The sequence below is a fragment of the Pogona vitticeps genome, chromosome 5 (assembly GCF_051106095.1).
Source record: "Pogona vitticeps strain Pit_001003342236 chromosome 5, PviZW2.1, whole genome shotgun sequence".
NCBI classification, from domain to species: Eukaryota; Metazoa; Chordata; class Lepidosauria; order Squamata; family Agamidae; genus Pogona; species Pogona vitticeps.
In genome coordinates, this window is record NC_135787.1 from 93912277 (window position 1) to 93930807 (window position 18531).

The 18531-nt window shown below is 38.5% G+C and overlaps 1 protein-coding gene across 1 annotated transcript in view; it reads right to left on the reverse strand.

Moving 5' to 3' along the window:
- Positions 1-18531, reverse strand: part of ABLIM2 (actin binding LIM protein family member 2) — a 130663-nt gene that overhangs the window by 19001 nt on the left and 93131 nt on the right. The window contains exons 15-16 of the mRNA XM_020805785.3: positions 3555-3601; positions 2083-2227 (exon numbers count right to left, since the gene is read on the reverse strand). Of these exons, the coding sequence (XP_020661444.3) occupies positions 2083-2227; positions 3555-3601 (192 nt within the window). The remainder of the gene's footprint in view (positions 1-2082; positions 2228-3554; positions 3602-18531) is intronic.

Below are 18531 nucleotides of genomic sequence, written 5' to 3' on the forward strand. Positions count from 1 at the left end.
ATGTATAGTATCGCCTCTTGTTGGAAAAGAGTTTTGTGATGACCAGCTTGTTCTCTTCACAAAACTCTATTAGCCTTTGCCCTGCTTCGTTTTGAACTCCAAAGCCAAACTTCCCTGTTGTTCATTTTAATCTCTTGACTCCCTACTTTAGCATTGCAGTCCCCTAGAATGAGTAGTAGTGATATATGGTAGCTGAGCCAATTCAGAACAGCTAGACACTCAGTGAGAGCTGCAGTATAGAACTATTCCTAGATGCCTGAGCTCCCCCCTCCGATAAAATCAATTATCTAGCAAGCACTACATCCAGTGGCATATGGAGAGAGGTAGCTACTAACCATGAAAGACTTCATCATCTACATTAAATGTGCTAGCATTCCTCCTCCCCCAGATTAAAACCAAGGAAAAGTGTTTTTTTTCAGAATATCTGTAAATCTTGAAAATACAGCAGAGAATGCCAGGACTATCATGAGGAAAGTAAGCATTACCCACCTCTTAAAATGGATGGAACCCCAGGGAGTTCTAGCTCCCAGTCACAGCAAGAACTGGATTACTTGGAAGTCACCTAGTAGGTTACAGATCGGAGGTGAACCTAAGAAAATGGGGTTTGTACTGACAAATTTCCTTGCAAATGTGGATAACAAGCAAATCCACACCTAGGTCAGTGTACTCTATGCCCCTCAACATGTGCCATGGAAGATTTCATACTAGCTGCCCCAAAGGTCCCTGATGTTGCCTATCATTGGACAAAAATTACCTGATAAATTAATTGTACAGTGATGTTTTTGTTATAAAGAAAGAAAGAACAAAGCCTGAGTAACTTCTACAGAGGGTAACCACATGGAGAATAATGAAAAAAGAAGCCTCACAAAGATTCATTCTATGTGCACATAAAAGCAGGTGAGCAAAGTACACTGAGCTCCATGGGAGTCGCTTCTAATTACCACTTCACTTTACAGTGGTGCCCCGCATAGTGACGTTAATCCGTTCCAGGATTAATGTCGCTATCCGGATTCTTCGCTATGCAGGGGGGGGGAACCCATAGGAATGCATTAAACTCCGTTTAATGCGTTCCTATTGGGGAAAAACTCACCGGTAAGTGAAGAATCCCCCATCCGGCCGCCATTTTCGCCGCCTCGGTAAGCGAGGTGCGAAAATGCTGCGGGCAGTCATTTTCCCCCAGCTGGGCGGCACTGGCTTTGGAGCGACCGTTTGGTAAGCCTCCACCGTGGTCGCTCTGAAGCCCTCTCCCCCCAGCTGGGCGGAAATAGGAAACATCGCAATGCGATCGCTTTTGTGATCGCAAAATCCGCATCGCTATGCGGATTCATCGTTAAACGGGGCGCTCGTTATACGAGGCACCACTGTATTGCTATTACTACTTCTACTACTTCTTTCTTTCCAAGGTAACAATAGTGTGTTTACACATGCATAAAGTCCAACAACACAATTTTACAAGGGGAATTGATACATAAGAATGAATGTATTTGTGAACATTTGTTTCAAAGGCTAATAAATAAACTCAAATTTTCTATAAAATTATCAGGTGGGTAGCCTTCTTTCTCTAATTTATTGTTTTTTAATATGTCAAGAACTCTTTCCTGTTTGTACAAATTCAAGTTAGATGAGGAATGGGAAGATTTTCACTTTCAACCGGTAAGTTGTCTTCCAAAAATTAACAAACATGTAGCTAATTCTGAATCTTCCAGATTAACAATATTTATACAATTTAACAGTGCAACTTAAAAACATGAGTTTATTTCATATTCCATTAAACATTTTATAAAGCCTACCTCAAAAAAAATTATGTACTTCAACATATGACAAGGAAATAGGTAACAAATCAAAGTTGGACATCTCCAACATCTACCCTCCTATAAACCATAGAAGTAATTCCACATCAATTTAATTTTGTTTGTCTCCTATTATATGCATTACACTATTAATATAAAGTCACTTTTAAGTATCAAAAATGATAATCCTTCTGATATACCTTTTGTATTTGTTTTAACCAAAGTGGGACAAGTTTGTTCTAGGCTTTGAATACTGTGTTCCTAACTGACACAACTGAGGGGGAAAACTTACTTAGGTAGGTACAATTTGCATTATTATTTAGTCGTTGAAGATCTCTGTCAGTTCCAGGACTTTGTGGGAGTGACTGAGTATCCAGTTCTGAAGAATTGGTTCTGGCATCCATGTCTCCTTTCAGAGTTAGCCAGCTAGACTTCAGCTGAGAAGAAGAAATCCCCAAATTAAACCTTTGATGCTTTCAAGCCAATCCACACAGCAAGGGAAACATACAAGTGAAAGCTAAAGCTTGCAGGCTACACTTCTGTTTCAAAGGGCATTTGTCTCACTACCAGTTCAGTGGCAGAAACTGGGCTTGTGGGTTGTTTTGTACTTTCTCTTTCAAAAAACAATGTTTTAAAAAGAACAACAAAAATGTTATTGCACTTTTTGGGAAGCATGTCAATGACTGTAATTTTGTGAAAGTCATGCAGTTACACATTTCTTATCCACAAAATGTTACAGGTAATGTCTCAAAGAAACGAAAGGAACGGTAGCCATGCTGGCACAAAACAAATCCCCAGCTCCATACTGAAGTGATTCTATCCTGATTCTATCCTAGGCCAACCCAAAAGGCACAAAACCTCTCCTGGGGTGGGGGGACCCTTGGAAGCTCTTCCGAATGTTATCTCTTCACTGGACAAAGGTAGACAAGGAAGGGAAACTGATCTTAACTCCTTGTTTCTCCATGTTGTTTATGACACCACATAGAAGGGATGCTACTGAAATTCCTGAGCAATTCTAGGTTTGGGGAAATCACAATTATTTCTGTCCATATGATTACAAGAAATGGCACTCTCCACAGAGAGAGGTCTTGAACAAAAATGTGATGTAGGGTCTGGATGTAGTGCATTATAAGTATTACATTCCCTGTAATACATTTCTTTCAGCAATACTAAGGTCACAATGTTCCCTTTCCAATATAATTACTGTAACAAGTGCAATGAACAATGCTTTTTGCTACTTTCAAATTGCTGTTTTTATGTAATTTGGATCATTTTTCTATTTTTTTTTTTTTTTGGCAGAGTTGGAAAAAGTAAAAATAATTTCAGAGCAATGTACTGTATTAGTACAGTAACAATCAATTTTTTGGTTAGAAAATCTTATCACTAACATTTTATCTTTTAAAAATAATGTTTCAAATGCTACTGTGACATCACAGTACTGTCAACCTGCTGCTTACTCTGAGTGGCTAAACTGGCACTTTCAGCTAGTTATTTCAGCTGTATATGAACAAATGGCAGCAAAACAGAATAGCAAATGAATGCTCACTTTAAAAAAAAGCCTACTTGTTTATGAAATCTCTATTATATAATTTGCTTGACATGATTTCAGCCTAAGTAAGCATAGATATTTAGTTTAATCTGTTGCCAGTTAAAAGGAAACTACTACAACTAAGGATGTCACTGTAAAGAAGAAAGTTTTGAAAACCCTGCCCTGTTAAGGAAAGCAAACATTTCATGATATGCTCTCCTGCCTTCAGAGTTTACCTTCATGCTGTCTTGATCACTGCTATCACCATCTGATTTTCTGGATGCTAGAAAATAAAAAAGAATTTGCAAAGTGAAAACAGTATTTTCCAGGATAGCAATAGCATTTTGTTTTCAAACGTTAATTCTCAAAATGAAAAATATTATGTACACAAAGATGTAAAAAGAGATTTACGAAGTGCTACTTTTAATAACAAATATCACCAATTTCCAGAATATACACGTTTGTAGAATCACCCATGATTTGCTGAGCATGGTTTGCTAAGCAAAAGAATTTCCCCAACTGAGGAGTTGTTCAGCATATTTCTGAGCCACAGTTGAATTTGTTCTCTGGCCAAACCCCCAGTACATAATTTCTTCCTCCTCCAAATACTTTGTACTCACCAATCCCCTAATTACACCCCTCCATCTTCCCTTTCACCACACTTACCAGATCAGAAGGGCAGTGTTTTGTCAAGCATTCAGGAGGGGAATTTTCTTACTGCCTCTTCTGACTCTTGGAATGTTACCAGGGCAAGGTACAGCAATCCTAAGGAAGTTTTCCTAATGACTTTTCTAGTGTTATTACTCTGAGAGAGACTGTATTTATTGGCAGCTATTATGGCCTGCCTTGGTATGATGCATTGCAGAGCAATAGGTACTGGAGAAAGGAGGGGTCATCTGCAGTGCTTCTCTTGACCAACTCTGAGGGCAACTGGAGCTTTGCCACACCAGCCCCATTAGTAAGATGAGAGGGTTGGGAGCTGGCTAGAAAGTAGATTTCTCCTACATCCAAGCCATGGATGATTGGGGGGTGGGGTGTCCTAGCACTCACTGTCTCTTCCAGGCAAGCATCATGAGACTCTGAAAATTTATTTCAAACCCTAAAAATGTAAGTTTCAGTGGCCTTTTAAAGAGTAACAGTTATTTTGTGTGATTTACTTGGTCAATCTGAGGATCTTAAATATGCCAATGGATGGAATCAATGGCATAAATACATGAGCATAAATGGTGATGGCAATCATCAGCCTGCACCATTCATTTTTAATTTAATTTAATTTAATTTCAAGCTTACTCCCTGCTCCCACCAAGGTTCCAAGGCTCCCTAGGGATCCCTCCTGATCTGGGGAAATCTTTGGTAGCCTTGGCTCAGGGGAAAGGAGCCTTTAATATCTGAAAATCATTACTGGATTTCCACCAGTGGGATCAGTATCACTGCCAGTGATCCGAAAGCAATTTTCACGTAATAAAACTTCCTTCCTCCAAGGTTCTTAAAGTTTTCCCAAGTCCAAATAGGTCCTAGAGAGCCTCAGAACCTGACTGCAGTTTTTAATTTAATTTAATTTAATATTTACATCACGAGCTGATAACATCATCACCATTTAGACCCACGTAGTTATCACACACACTTTTATTGTTACAGCATCGAGCCATATAAATAAAACAAAATTAAATGCAGAGCTTCAAGTACTGACATATGCTACAAAAAGCCAAGTCAAATAAGCAAAAGACACTAAAACTACAAATATGACAATGTAAGACCAATGTCTACGTTTGGCTATCTATTCTGCCTACTATGGCATGCCACCCAAAATTTCGCTACCAGTTCTGTAGTATTCCGATTTTGATCAATTAACAATTGGTTACAGTAGTCCGAGTCTGACTGGCTTGTCATATCTTTTAAGAGGGGTGTAATATATTTTCCTCGAATCTTGTTATGCCTGTTACATCTGAGCATCATATGCTCAATGGATTCTATCTCACCAGACCCACAAGGGCAGAGTCTCTGTTCCCTCAGGATCTTCTTAAACTTGCCTTCCAGGTCTGCTGAGGGAAAGGCCTCACATCTAGCCAGAGTAAAGGCTTTCCTAAACTTATATGTCTCAAGCTGTGACAAATAGGCCATGGGGAGCACGCGATATTTGTGCGTGTCCATCGCTCTAAAGTTGGGGCATCTACCGAGGTCTATCTGTCTTTCCATGTCCATTATTCTCTGTTTGAGGGCTGATTTTGCTTCATCCCATTGCATACTCAGTATTGCTTGTGGAGAGAAGCCCATAACTTTGTGGGTTATGGGCTTCTCTCCAATTTGTTTAGGACCGCTTTCAGCCACTTTGATTGAAAATTGTCCTTTAGAAGTAAATGGTTTAATCCCTGTGGCTGATAATTTATTTTAAGCCAGTATTGAAGGGAGGCTAGTGTAATTTTAGCTACCATTCTTAGTGAGCCTGTCTCTAAACGTATTTGTGCATTTGGTATGCATCTTGGTACTTCAAGAATTGCTCTAAGGAATTTAGTCTGAACCCGCTCTATCAGGTCAAAGCAGCTAGATGGAGGCCCTATAAAGGTGCCGTAGAGCATCCGGCTGACCACCTTTGCCTGAAAGAGTTTTTAGGCTACTGGAATATATCGACCCCCTTTGGAGTAGTAGAACCTTAAGATGGCTGTTTTTTCCCCTTGGGTAGCTGCATATTGTATATGAGCCTTTCTGTCCCCAGTGGATTGAAGGGCCATACCTAGATATTTAAAACAGGAAACCTGTTCGAGAGATTGCCCAGGCATCATCCAAGGCCTTTTCTTTTGTCTTCTACCAAAGGCCATAATTTTTGTCTTTTGATAATTTCTTTTGTAGTTATCTTAACATGATTCCAGCCAATGCCTAGTAAGAAAAAAACAGGGCACTACTATTAACTTTGATCCAGAAGAAACCTGTGTTGTTCTATAGGCACAATACATTATTATTCCAGCAAGTCAGCTCAAGTGCTCTTCCTGGTGTTTAGGTGATAGTTTTCCTTTGTTAATTTATTTCCATTTACAATCCCAAGGAGACAGCTGTCTCATAGCCCTCTGTGAGAACACTCTTGGGAAAAATTCTGACTTTGCCTGGTGGGGGACAGTGAGCATTATCTTGTGGCCAATTATTCTCATGAAACATGTCTTTAACTATATTGTCCTCACATGGATGGAAATCAATCTATCATGCAAAGGACATTGATCAAGTTCTCACACTGTCTGAAAGTATAATATACAAACTTTCCCCTTTAATGTGATTTTACATTCAGCAGTAAAAAAAACCCAATGCTTTTCAACATAATTATAATTGGATCAAATGATAAGTTTTATGGTACCAGCTAGGTTGTCAACTAAAGACTGTGTTAACAACCTAGCTTCTGACTTTTGTGGCTGTTGATGTCATGTGCTGTCAAGCCACCTGCAGAACATTCAATTCAGACGATCAACTTATCTACTACTGTGGGCAAGAATCCCATAGAAGAAATGAAGTAGCCCTCATAGTCAACAAAAGAGTGGGAAAAGCTGTACTGGGACACAATCTCAAATATGATAGAATGATTTCAATACGAATCCAAGGCAGACCTTTCAACATCACAGTAACCCAGGTTTATGCACCAACCACCGATGCTGAAGAGGTTGAAATTGACCAATTCTATGAAGACTTACAACACCTTCTAGAACTGACACCAAAGAAAGTTTCTCATTATAAGGGATTGGAATGCTAAAGTAGGGAGTCAAGAGATAAAAGGAACAACAGGGAAGTTTGGCTTTGGAGTTCAAAACGAAGCAGGGCAAAGGCTAATAGAACTTTGTCAAGAGAACAAGCTGGTCATCACAAACACTCTTTTCCAACAACACAAGAGGCGACTTTACACATGGACATCACCAGATGGGCCATACCAAAATCAGATTGATTATATTCTCTGCAGCCAAAGATGGAGAAGCTCAATACAGTCGGCAAAAACAAGACTTGGAGCTGATTGTGGCTCTGATCATCAGCTTCTCATAGCAAAATCCAAGCTTAAACTGAAGAAAGTAGGAAAAACCACTGGACTAGTCAGGTATAATCTAAACCAAATCCCTTATGAATACACAGTGGAAGTGAAGAACAGATTTAAGGAACTAGATTTGGTGGACAGAGTGCCTGCAGAACTATGGATGGAGGCTCGTAACATTGTACAGGAGGCAGCAACAAAAAACATCCCAAAGAAAAGGAAATGCAGGAAAGCAAGGTGGCTGTCTAACGAGGCCTTAGAAATAGCAGAGAAAAGAAGGGAAACAAAATGCAAGGGAGATAGGGAAAGTTACAGAAAATGGAATGCAGACTTCCAAAGAATAGCAAGCAGAGACAAGAGGGCCTTCTTAAATGAACAGTGTAAAGAAACAGAGGAAAATAATAGAAAGGGAAAAGCAGAGATCTGTTCAAGAAAATTGGAGATGTTAAAGGAACGTTTTGTGCAAAGATGGACATGATAAAGGACAAAAATGGTAGGGACCTAACACAAGCAGAAGACATCAAGAAGAGGTGGTAGGAATACACAGAGGAATTATACCAGAAAGATTTGGATATCCCAGACAACTCAGATAATGTGGTTGCTGACCTTGAGCCAGACATCCTGGAGAGTGAAGTCATGTGGGCCTTAGAAAGCATGGCTAACAACAAGGCCAGTGGAGGTGATGGCATTCCAGTTGAACTATTTAAAATCTTAAAAGATGATGCTGTTCAGGTGCTACACCTCAATATGCCAGCAAGTTTGGAAAACTCAGCAGTAGCCAGAGGATTGGAAAAGATCAGTCTACATCCCAATCCCAAAGAAGGGCAGTGCCAAAGAATGCTCCAACTACCGTTCAATTGCACTCATTTCACACACTAGCAAGGTTATGCTCAAAATCCTACAAGGTTGGCTTCAGCAGTATGTAGACCGAGAACTCCCAGAACTACAAGCTGGATTTTGAAGCGGCAGAGGAACTCGAGACCAAATTGCTAACATGTGCTGGATTATGGAGAAAGCCAGAGAGTTTCAGAAAAACATGTACTTCTGCTTCATTGACTACGCAAAAGCGTTTGACTGTGTGTATTACAGCAAACTATGGCAAGTTCTTAAAGAAATGGGAATGCCTGACCACCTTATCTACCTCCCATGAAAACTATAGGTGGGACAGGAAGCAACAGTTAAAACTGGATATGGAACGACTGACTGGTTCAAAATTGGGAAAGGGGGACAAGGCTGTATACTGTCCCTCTGCTCATTTAACTTATATGCAGAATATATCAGGGAAAAGGCTGGACTGGATGAATCCCAAACCGGAATTGCCGGAAGAAATATCAACAACCTCCGATATGCAGATGACACCACTCTGATGGCAGAAAGTGAGGTGGAATTAAAGAACCTCTTAATGAGGGTGAAAAAGGAGAGTGCAAAAAAAATGATCTGAAGCTCAACATAAAAAAACCCAAATATCATGGCCACTGGTCCCATCACCTCCTGGCAAATAGAAGAGGAAGATATGGAGGTAGTGACAGATTTTACTTTCTTGGGCACCGTGATCGGAGCAGCAGCCGGGGGGAAAGCAATGACAAACATAGATAGCTTCTTTAAAAGCAGAAACATCACCTTGCCAATAAAAGTCCGCATATGGTTTTTCCAGTAGCGATGTATGGAAGTGAGAGCTGGGCCATAAAGAAGGCTGGCCGCCGAAGAATTGATGCTTTTGAATTGTGATGCTGGAGGAGACTCTTGAGAGTCCCTGGACTGCAAGGAGAACAAACCTATCCATTCTGAAGGAAATCAACCCTGAGTGCTCACTGGAAGGACAGATCCTGAAGCTGAGGCTCCAATACTTTGGCCATCTCATGAGAAGAGAAGACTCCTTGGAAAAGACCCTGATGTTGGGAAAGTGTGAAGGCAAGAGGAGAAGGGGACGACAGAGGACGAGATGGTTGGACAGTGTCATCGAAGCTACCAACATGAATTTGGCGAAACTCCAGGAGGCAGTGGAAGACTGGAGGGCCTGGCGTGCTCTGGTCCCTGGGGTCACGAAGAGTTGGACACAACTTAACGACTAAACAACAACAAAAAGCATTATTGCCATTTTCAGAGAATCTTGCCTTCTCATGGTGTGCCCAAATTAGGACAACCTCAGTTTTGTTATTTTTGCCTTGAGGCTTGATTTGCTCTACGATCCACTTGTTTGTCTTCTTTCTGACAGTCCAGGGTATCCAGCAATATATATTAATAGCAACATATTTTAAACAAATCTACTTTCCCCATCAGCTTCCTTTACTGTCCAGCTTTCATACCTGTTCATGGTTATCAGGAATAAAAGAATGTGGATGATCATGGTCTGGGTCTCCAGTGACACACGCTTACACTTGATGGTGTTTTCTAATTCCTACATTGGTGCCCTTCTGAGTTTCCGTCTTCTGATTTCTTGGCTCCAATAGGATTGATGATTGAACCAAAGTATACAAAATATATATATTTCAATTTCTTCATTGTCAACATTAAGGTTCTGTAGTCATGATTTTGGTTAGAAATATACTTCAATGAAGGAAGCTTGGTATTAACTTGGTGTTATAAACTTAAGAAACTTTTCTCTTAAATCATTATCAGCTAAACAGCTGTCAGAGTTAATCTTGCTATGTTATGACTAACTGTTTTGGACAGTGACTTTGAACACTCTGTAGCTGTTTAAAGCTTGGAAACTTGTTTTGATTTCCTTTAAAAAAAATTTTTGATGACTTGCTGGAGCATAGACAATTTAACCCCACAGAGTCCAACTATGGTAAAGTAGACTTTTAAACTGTACTTTGGGACTCAGTATATTTGACTAAAGTTGATTTTTTGAACCGCTTCTGGAGGCTTGGAGTGTTTGTTTCGCTCGCATAGAGCTGTGGGAACTAGGCCACCAGGCCATGGATACAGCCACTGAATTGGACTGTGAAATATGGGGGTTTTGAACCCTGGTTCAGGCCTATCTGGCCCAAGTGGAACCTTTGAACTCCTCCTGGGAGCTGGGAGTGTTTGTGTTTGTTTAGCTGGTGTAAATCTGTGGAAAATAGGCCATCAGGCCATGGATACAGCCATCGAATTGGACTGTGCTATTTTGAATTTTGGCTCAGATCTATTTGGCCAAAGTTTCTGAACTGCCTCTGGGGACCTGGAGTATCTCTTTGGATGGTGTCAACCTGCGGGATCTAGGCCATCGGGCCACGGATATAACCATCAAACTGGACTGAAAGTTTGGACTAAAAAGTAACAACAAACAAGATTTTTTAAATCAAAAACTATATAATGTAATGCTGGAAATTGAATATCAAAATGTTTGCTTACTAGGAGACTTTAATGCAATAATAGATGAAAGGTTGGATTACAGATGTGGGGAAAAGGGGGGAAAAGGAAGGAAGAAACTCCCCAAAATTTTCTTTCAGATGACAGAAGAATTAGACCTACAGAACATATGGAGAGAAAGAAACATTTTGAAAATCGCAATATATCTTTTACTCAAACAAACATAAATCTTGGTCCAGACTTGATATGATTTGGATTTCCCCAGAATTTAGGGCAGAAATTCAAGAGGAAGAAATAGAAACAAGTATATGGGCGGACCATAATCCAATGAAGATACATTGGAAAGAAGAAAAGAAAATTCTAAAATGGACTCTAAATAAAACTATGTTGAAAGATAAAGAATTTATAGAAAGAGCCAAGAAAGAAATGGAATTCTTCGTTAGAGAAAACAGAAAAGAAGAGACTTCTCTCCAAACTATCTGGGACACAGCTAAGGCTGTCTCTCAGGGAATAGCCACAACATATATGGTTAAGAAAAATAAAGAAAAGAGATACAATATACAAACCTAAAGGAAGAATATAAGAAATGAGAATTGGAAATACAAAAAGATCTGCAGAAGGGAATATTCAAAAAACAAATGAAGTTATTAAAGCATGAAATAAACCTAACAGTCAGAAGAATAGTGCAACAAATTAAGAGAGCCAAACAAAAAATTTTCAAAAATACCAACAAACCAGGGAGATAGCTAGCAGAAAGACTGAGAAAAGAGAAACAATAAAAGTGATAAATAAATTGCAGGATGAGAAAGGAGATTTACAATTACACAATGAGAAAATCAAGGGAATAATTAAAGAATTTTGCAAGAAATTATATGATAAACAAAACATTTCTCCAGAAAAAAATTACACAATATATTGAAAAAGCAAATTTACCGAAAGTATCACAAGACATTAAAACCTACTAAATAGGGAAATAATAATGATGGAATTGATGGAAGCTATCAAAAAACAAAACAAAAAAAAAATGATAAGATTTCAGGACCAGATGGACTACCAGCCGAATATTACAAATCTTTCCAGGACATACTATCCTTATTTCTGAAAGAAGTTTGCAGTGAAGTCTTAACAGAAGCCAAAATACCAAAAACATGGCTAGAGGCAAACATTAATACCAAAAGAAGATGTGGATCTAACACAAATAAAAAAACTACAGACCAAATTGGCTTTTAAATGTGGATTACAAAATTTTTGCAGCAATTATGGCAGAGAGACTCAAAAAATTTCTGGTGGAATTTATACACCAAGATCAAAATGGATTCCTACCAAAAATACAGCTAAGACATAACCTAAGGATAATTTTGGATATACTGCAATATTATGAAATGAAACCAGGGAAACAAATGGCATTACTATTCCTTGATGCTCAAAAAGCATTCGAGAATGTCAGCTGGCAATTTATGATACAGTGGACCCTCGACTTACAGACGGCTTGACTTACAGACTTTTTGAGTTACAGACTTCTCTGGCCGCAAAATTTAGGTTCGACTTGCAGCCAGAGAATCGACCTACAGACCAGAAAAAAACCAAAATGAAACAAAAACGGCCAGTTACGGGATTAATCAGTTTTCAATGCATTGTAGGTCAATGGAGACTCGACCTACAGATTTTTTGACCTGCAGCCACCGTTCCAATACAGATTAATTCCGTAAGTAGAGGGTCCACTGTACAGCAATTGAACATAACTGACCTGGGAGAGAAGTTTATAAATGTAATTAAGACAATCTATAAGAATCAAACAGCGAAAATAATCATAAATGGTGAACGGACTGAAGACATTAAGATTAAAAAAGGCAGAAGACACAAGGATGCCCTCTCTCCCTTGTACTGTATATATTGACCCTGGAAGTGATCAATAGAAATGTGAGACAGGATCCAGAAATTAAAGAAGAAAAATAAAAAGTGAAAGCTACAAACTACAAGCATTTGTAGATGATTTGATCCACTGGAATCAACAATGAAATTAATAGAAAAGATTGAGGAATATGGAGAAGTAGCAGGACTGAAAATCAACAAGGAAAAAATGAAAGTTATTAAAAAAAATTTAACAGCAAAGCAAAAAAAAAAAACCCCACAACTATTGGAAATGTCAACATTACAAATAGTTAAAAAGGTTAAATATTTGGGAATATATCTGACCTCAAGATGTGTAACCATCAAAAAAGACAACTACGTAAAATTACTCAAACAAATAAAAACAGACTTGGAAAAATGGATGAAATTACAAGTATCAATGTTAGGAAGGATAGTGACAATTAAAATGTATATCTTACCAAAATTACTTTTTTGTTCCAAACGTACCAATTAAAGTAGAAAAGAAATACTTTGAAGATTTAAGCAATATGATTTTAAAGTTTATTTGGCAAGGGAAGAAGGCAAGAATTAAACTGAAAATGCTACAAGAATCTAAAGAAAAAGGAGGATTTGGCCTACCAGACTGGGAACTATATTACCAAGCAGGTATTTTAGTCTGCCGTAAAGAATAGATCACTTTGAGGAATACAAGACTGCTCTGTCTAGAAGGTCATGATCTACAATTGAGCTGGCATGCCTTTTTATGGTATGAGAAAGCCAAAACCCTTCTTGCCTGTCCTTATACATTTTAAGTGCTTCTTCCACCATACATCTAGTTTATTCATTTCTTTTGACTAGAGGAATTGTCTTTTTGCATTCTTCCCTAATAATATCTCTGATTTCAATCCACAATTCTTCTGGTTCACAGTTAATTCAGTTTAGCAATGCAGATCTGTTCCTTATGTGGACTTGAAATTCATCAGGAATGTTTAAATCATTTTTGGCACTATGATTCTTTTACTGCCCTTTTTAAGGTTTACTCTCATTTTGATTATTAATGCTCTCAGCTTCTCTGACAAACTCAACCCCCCTCACCATATTAGGTTGTACCTCCAAGAAGGGGTTCTGATATTTGACTTATTTTAATCCTTAATTTAACCAGATGCAAATAAACTCCCATCTCCAGTGAAACAACTCTTCTCCCCATTTCCAGCGTGAGAGCATAGTTCACTGGAACTCCTAGACAAATTTCATATTGAAGAACTAAGAAAGGAAGAAATCCTAAAACTGGCTAAGTGACCAGAGTAGCTACTCAGTCTCTCTCAAATCTACAAAGAAACATTTTGAAAGCAATAAAGTCCTTTCTTAGGTTGAATTATGAAGTTTATGTTCATCATTCTCAAATGTGCTTTATGTAAAATAGAAGATGCAAGATGAAGCAGGCCGTGGATAAGTCACTGCCACATATGTGGAACACACTTAGTTTTTACTTTTTTGAAATGTCCATTTTTTTGTACAAATATTATTTCTTTGGTGAAATAAATCTCCACCCTTTGCACTCTATTCCAAAACATGAATTTGTGCTGCGCTGCAAGAAAGAATCATGCAACACACTTCAAAATCTTCTTTAGAACAAATGGCCCTTTCCTTGGATTGTGTCATAAAAGTGACCAATGCTTTGTTTTCTTTCACTAGCCATATGAAGGACATAACGAGTTGTCCACTCAGTTATCTATTTATGTTCAAATGACTCCACATCTTCCATTTTGGAGATATCCAACTGGGCTATATACAGCTCTTCTAAGAATGACTGGCCTTTCACTAGGAAATGCCAAGAGAAACTCAGTTATGCCACTTAGACTCACTAATAAACATAATTCTTCCAAAAAGGATCTACGGCAGTGTGTGTGAACACTCATTCTGTAAACAGTCAAACATGAGGCAGCTAGAGATTGCTCTCAAGCCATCTGGAGTACTATTGCTTCTAGGGTTAAGTGAATAGTGCACTGTTGGAGAGAACTCTAGATGGCATCAACTCTATCAGTTCTTAACCAAGATTTCAATTCTGTCTTTGGGACTGATTATGTACTTGCTCTGTTCTACTTACCCATGGAGCTAAATTCTCTGGTGGGAGGATATAGGCAGGGAAATGTCATTAGGAAGTGTAAACATCCCTTCCACAGTTACTCTTCCACCATTCAATTTGCAAGTGTCTGCTTTACCCAAATCCAAACTGTGGGAGATTCTTTGATGCAATGTTTAGTTGAGCTCTACGTCTTTGGCAATATCACCCTCTGTTGACAATAGGAACACTATCTTGTTTTAATAATAATATTGAGAGCAAGCATGCTCACCAACTGCAACACAGTATATGAAATTCAGTGGAAATAACTAGTTTTTAACCTTTTAAAAAATCTTTTTAAAAATTGACTTCCACAAGTGCATTGCAACAATCTTATCTTTCTATCAGAACATATAACTTAAACAGGAATCCTATGTACTCTCACCCAGAAATAGGATCCATTGAACTTGATGGGCTTATTACTCAGTAAACATATAGGATAGTATTTTTAGCCAACAGGGATGTGCTTGGTATTTAAATGGACTCTGAAGTGAATCAAGATACCCTTGGAAGCAACAAGATACTCTTGGAAAGGCACTTTTCTTTTTAAAGCTTCTGTGGGTCAGACTAGGTACTGAAAGAAATATGTGTTCTCTACCTCATTCTTCCTCCCAGAGATAAGTACTTCAACCGTCACTTAAGCCAATATTTACTTGGTTATAACCAATCTCAAAGAAAACGTACAGGAATGCAATATATAGCAGCGCCAAAATAAACATACCTCTTAAGGAAGTACCGTTTCTAAGTGCAGTACATGTATCACCGAATTTGATTCTCAGAAATCTAAATCCCACTTGATACCAAATGTATTGATTTTTTTAAATTTCATTTAATTTTATTATAAAAATATAAAGTATAAAATAAATATACTGTGTTTCTTAATTTTTTAAGAGAGGTTGTGATTTCTCTCATTTTCAAAGAGTCTCCTTGTTTTCAAGATGCTGAACAATTTACTTCAGTAGTTTTAATATCGTTTCTCAAGCTTTTCCCATGACTTAGGTAGGCAGCTGGCTGTGATGCTTCAGCCATGTATGAGCTCCATCCCACATTAGATCACAATGACCAGAATTCCTGAGTGCACAGAAATGCAACTGGTACCTCCTTATTTGCCAGTATGACTTCCAGGGTTTCACTTACACATCCATAAATCACCGTGAATTCTGGTGATCAGAAGATCATTATCCTCCTTGCAGTACCCATTACATTTTGCAATATACATTTTATTTCACACACACACAAAAATAAGGTGTCACTCATGATGTCAAATAATCTGACACCTTAATTATTTCAACCATAACACATAAGGTTGAAGTGATTGGATGCCAGAGCATTCCTGTTTTTTTAAATCTCTAAGATATCTAGAAACACTGACAAACAAGCAACAGCATCACCCGCAGGGAGGATTTTTTGTAATTAAATTCCTCTCCATTCTCTTTCCCTTCTGTCTCTCCATTTTTCTAATTTGTGAATAATTCATTTCACTACATGGAAGCCACAGGAGCTGCTGAACTAAAGCAGGAGGTCTTTCATTACAGAAAGGGTCCCCTGCCAGCAACATCATCTGGTGCTGGCAACTTTCAGAAATAAAAATCCTTCTGTTTCACACATGCCACTGCTTCCATGAAATGCAATTGATTATTCACAAGTAGGAAAAGCTGGGGGAGAAAATGAGGAGGTCTTTCATTACCTCAAATCTCCCCCTGCTGGTATAACTACAGTGGTGTCTCGCATTACAAGCGCTCCATTTGACAACGAAATCGCTTTACATCGATGTTTTTGCGATCGCAAAAGCGATCGCAAAACGATGTTCCCTACGGGAGAATTTCGTTTTGCGATGATCGGTCCCTTGTTTCAGTAACTGATCATCGCAAAGCGATGATTTTCGCACAGCTGATCGATGGTTTCAAAATGGCCACCAGGTTAAAAAAAATGGCCGCCTGCTGTTTTCTGGCACGGATTCCTCGCTGCACGGGCAGCGAAAATGGCTGCGCTATGGAGGATCTTCGCTGGACGGTGAGTTTGGAGCCCTTAGGAACACATTAATCGGGTTTTAATGCGTTTCTATGGGCTTTTAAAAACTGCATGATGACGTTTTCGTTCTACAGCGATTTTTGTGGAACGAATTAACATTATCATGCGGGGCACCACTGTATACCGTCACTGGCATAGTTATGCCAACAGGATTTTAGCCATCATTATTTAAAGACACCAAAACAAAACAAAACATGATGGCAACATAATTCTATCCATGTATAGTCAAAATCAATCTATATTGAGTTGAATAGACTTACTCCCAGATAAGTAGGACTGAAACCTGAGTGACCCCAAATTAAATTAATTTACTTATTTTAGAGTATTTATATTCTGTCCTATACAAGGGCATTTTACAATGTCAGGGCAGAGTACAGCAATAAAAAACAGTACAAAAACAATTCTGTTTTAATGCTATTTAAAACATTAAAAATCTATTTTACATTAAAATTAGTAACAATAAAGAAGCCTCCCTAGCCCACAACCTTAATTCCCAAAGACCTTGGTGATTAACCATATTTCAATGCCATGCTAAAATGAAGTTAATGACAGCACCAGTTGAGCCTGTAAGGTGAGACCATTCTACAACTGAGGTGCTACAGGCAAGAAAGCCTTCCTCTGTGTCTCTGCATAATGAATCCTTTTCAATAACAGGACATAGAGGAGTTTCCCTAGCCCAGCAGATGTTAGGCTATGTACTTGGATGGAGCACAACCCCATCCAGAACAGGTTGTCTTCCTAACTCCCAGACATGTAGTCTATTGAGCTACTGAGCCTTCATCTTGCCGGGCTTCCGCTTCAGCTTACTGGCCCTATTTCAGCCCATTACAGCCTCCAAACAGCAATTCTGCACATGCATTTAGCCTCAGCTGACTCTATTGATAAGGAAAAGTAGAACTGGGTATCATCAGCATACTGATGAAACTCAGCCCCAAAACTTCGAATGACCTCTCCAAGTGGCTTCATATATATATATATTGAACAACCAGGGCATATATTTCAGAGTGATTTGTATTGGTAGCCCTTTCCATCTCACCATTCTAGTGAACTGTTTACAGTGTAAAAGCAAAAGAGTCTTCCTGCAATGCTGCTGCCTTCAGCTGAGGGATGAGGTGGGATGGGATTAGAAGCCAATGAAGACTGCTCCAGAGGGAATTTTGCAACTGTTTCTCAGGTCTTCCTTCAGTGTGATAAAGCAGTATAAGTGGGTGCAAGTTTAATTTTAAACTTTCAACTTATTTCTAACAGTTAATGCATAGTTGAAGCTTAAATAAGAGTTTTGATGTTTAAATAACAATTAAACTGAGTTAGTTTCTCTTTACCAACAAAAATAACTCAGTTGGTTAAATGAGGTTTTTTAAATGACTGCTGATATTTATATACATGCAATAAAATCCTCCTGAACTTCGTTATGAACTGACTGTTCCTAGAGACATACAAGCACAATAATTTGCTTCTTGGAGTAATAAATCTTTATATTTTGCATTTTACATCTCTGTGTATATAGGTCTTTTCCTTTCACTATATGAATTACTGCTCCATGAATAATCTTATCTGCCTCTTCACTGGTCAAAATGACCAATCAGCTCCCAATATTATCCATAATATGTTTCTTATAGTTTCTACAGAGATTCACTAAAATCACATTTGATATTGAGGCAAAACCTAATCAACTTGACTATCAGGTAATTGAAAATGATATTTTACTACTTTCCTGTCAGAGACTCCAATGTTTGAAGAGGTAGGGGTTCTGTAATCTGAATCAGTACCCTGACTCATTAAGATTCTTCTTCTGAAACTGTTAGGACTAGTAATATGGATCATTTGCCCCTGTGTTGATGGGTCATGGTATAAATACTGTACTCCTAGTCTTCTTCTTCTTCTTTTCCCTGGTGGATTTTAGGTTTTG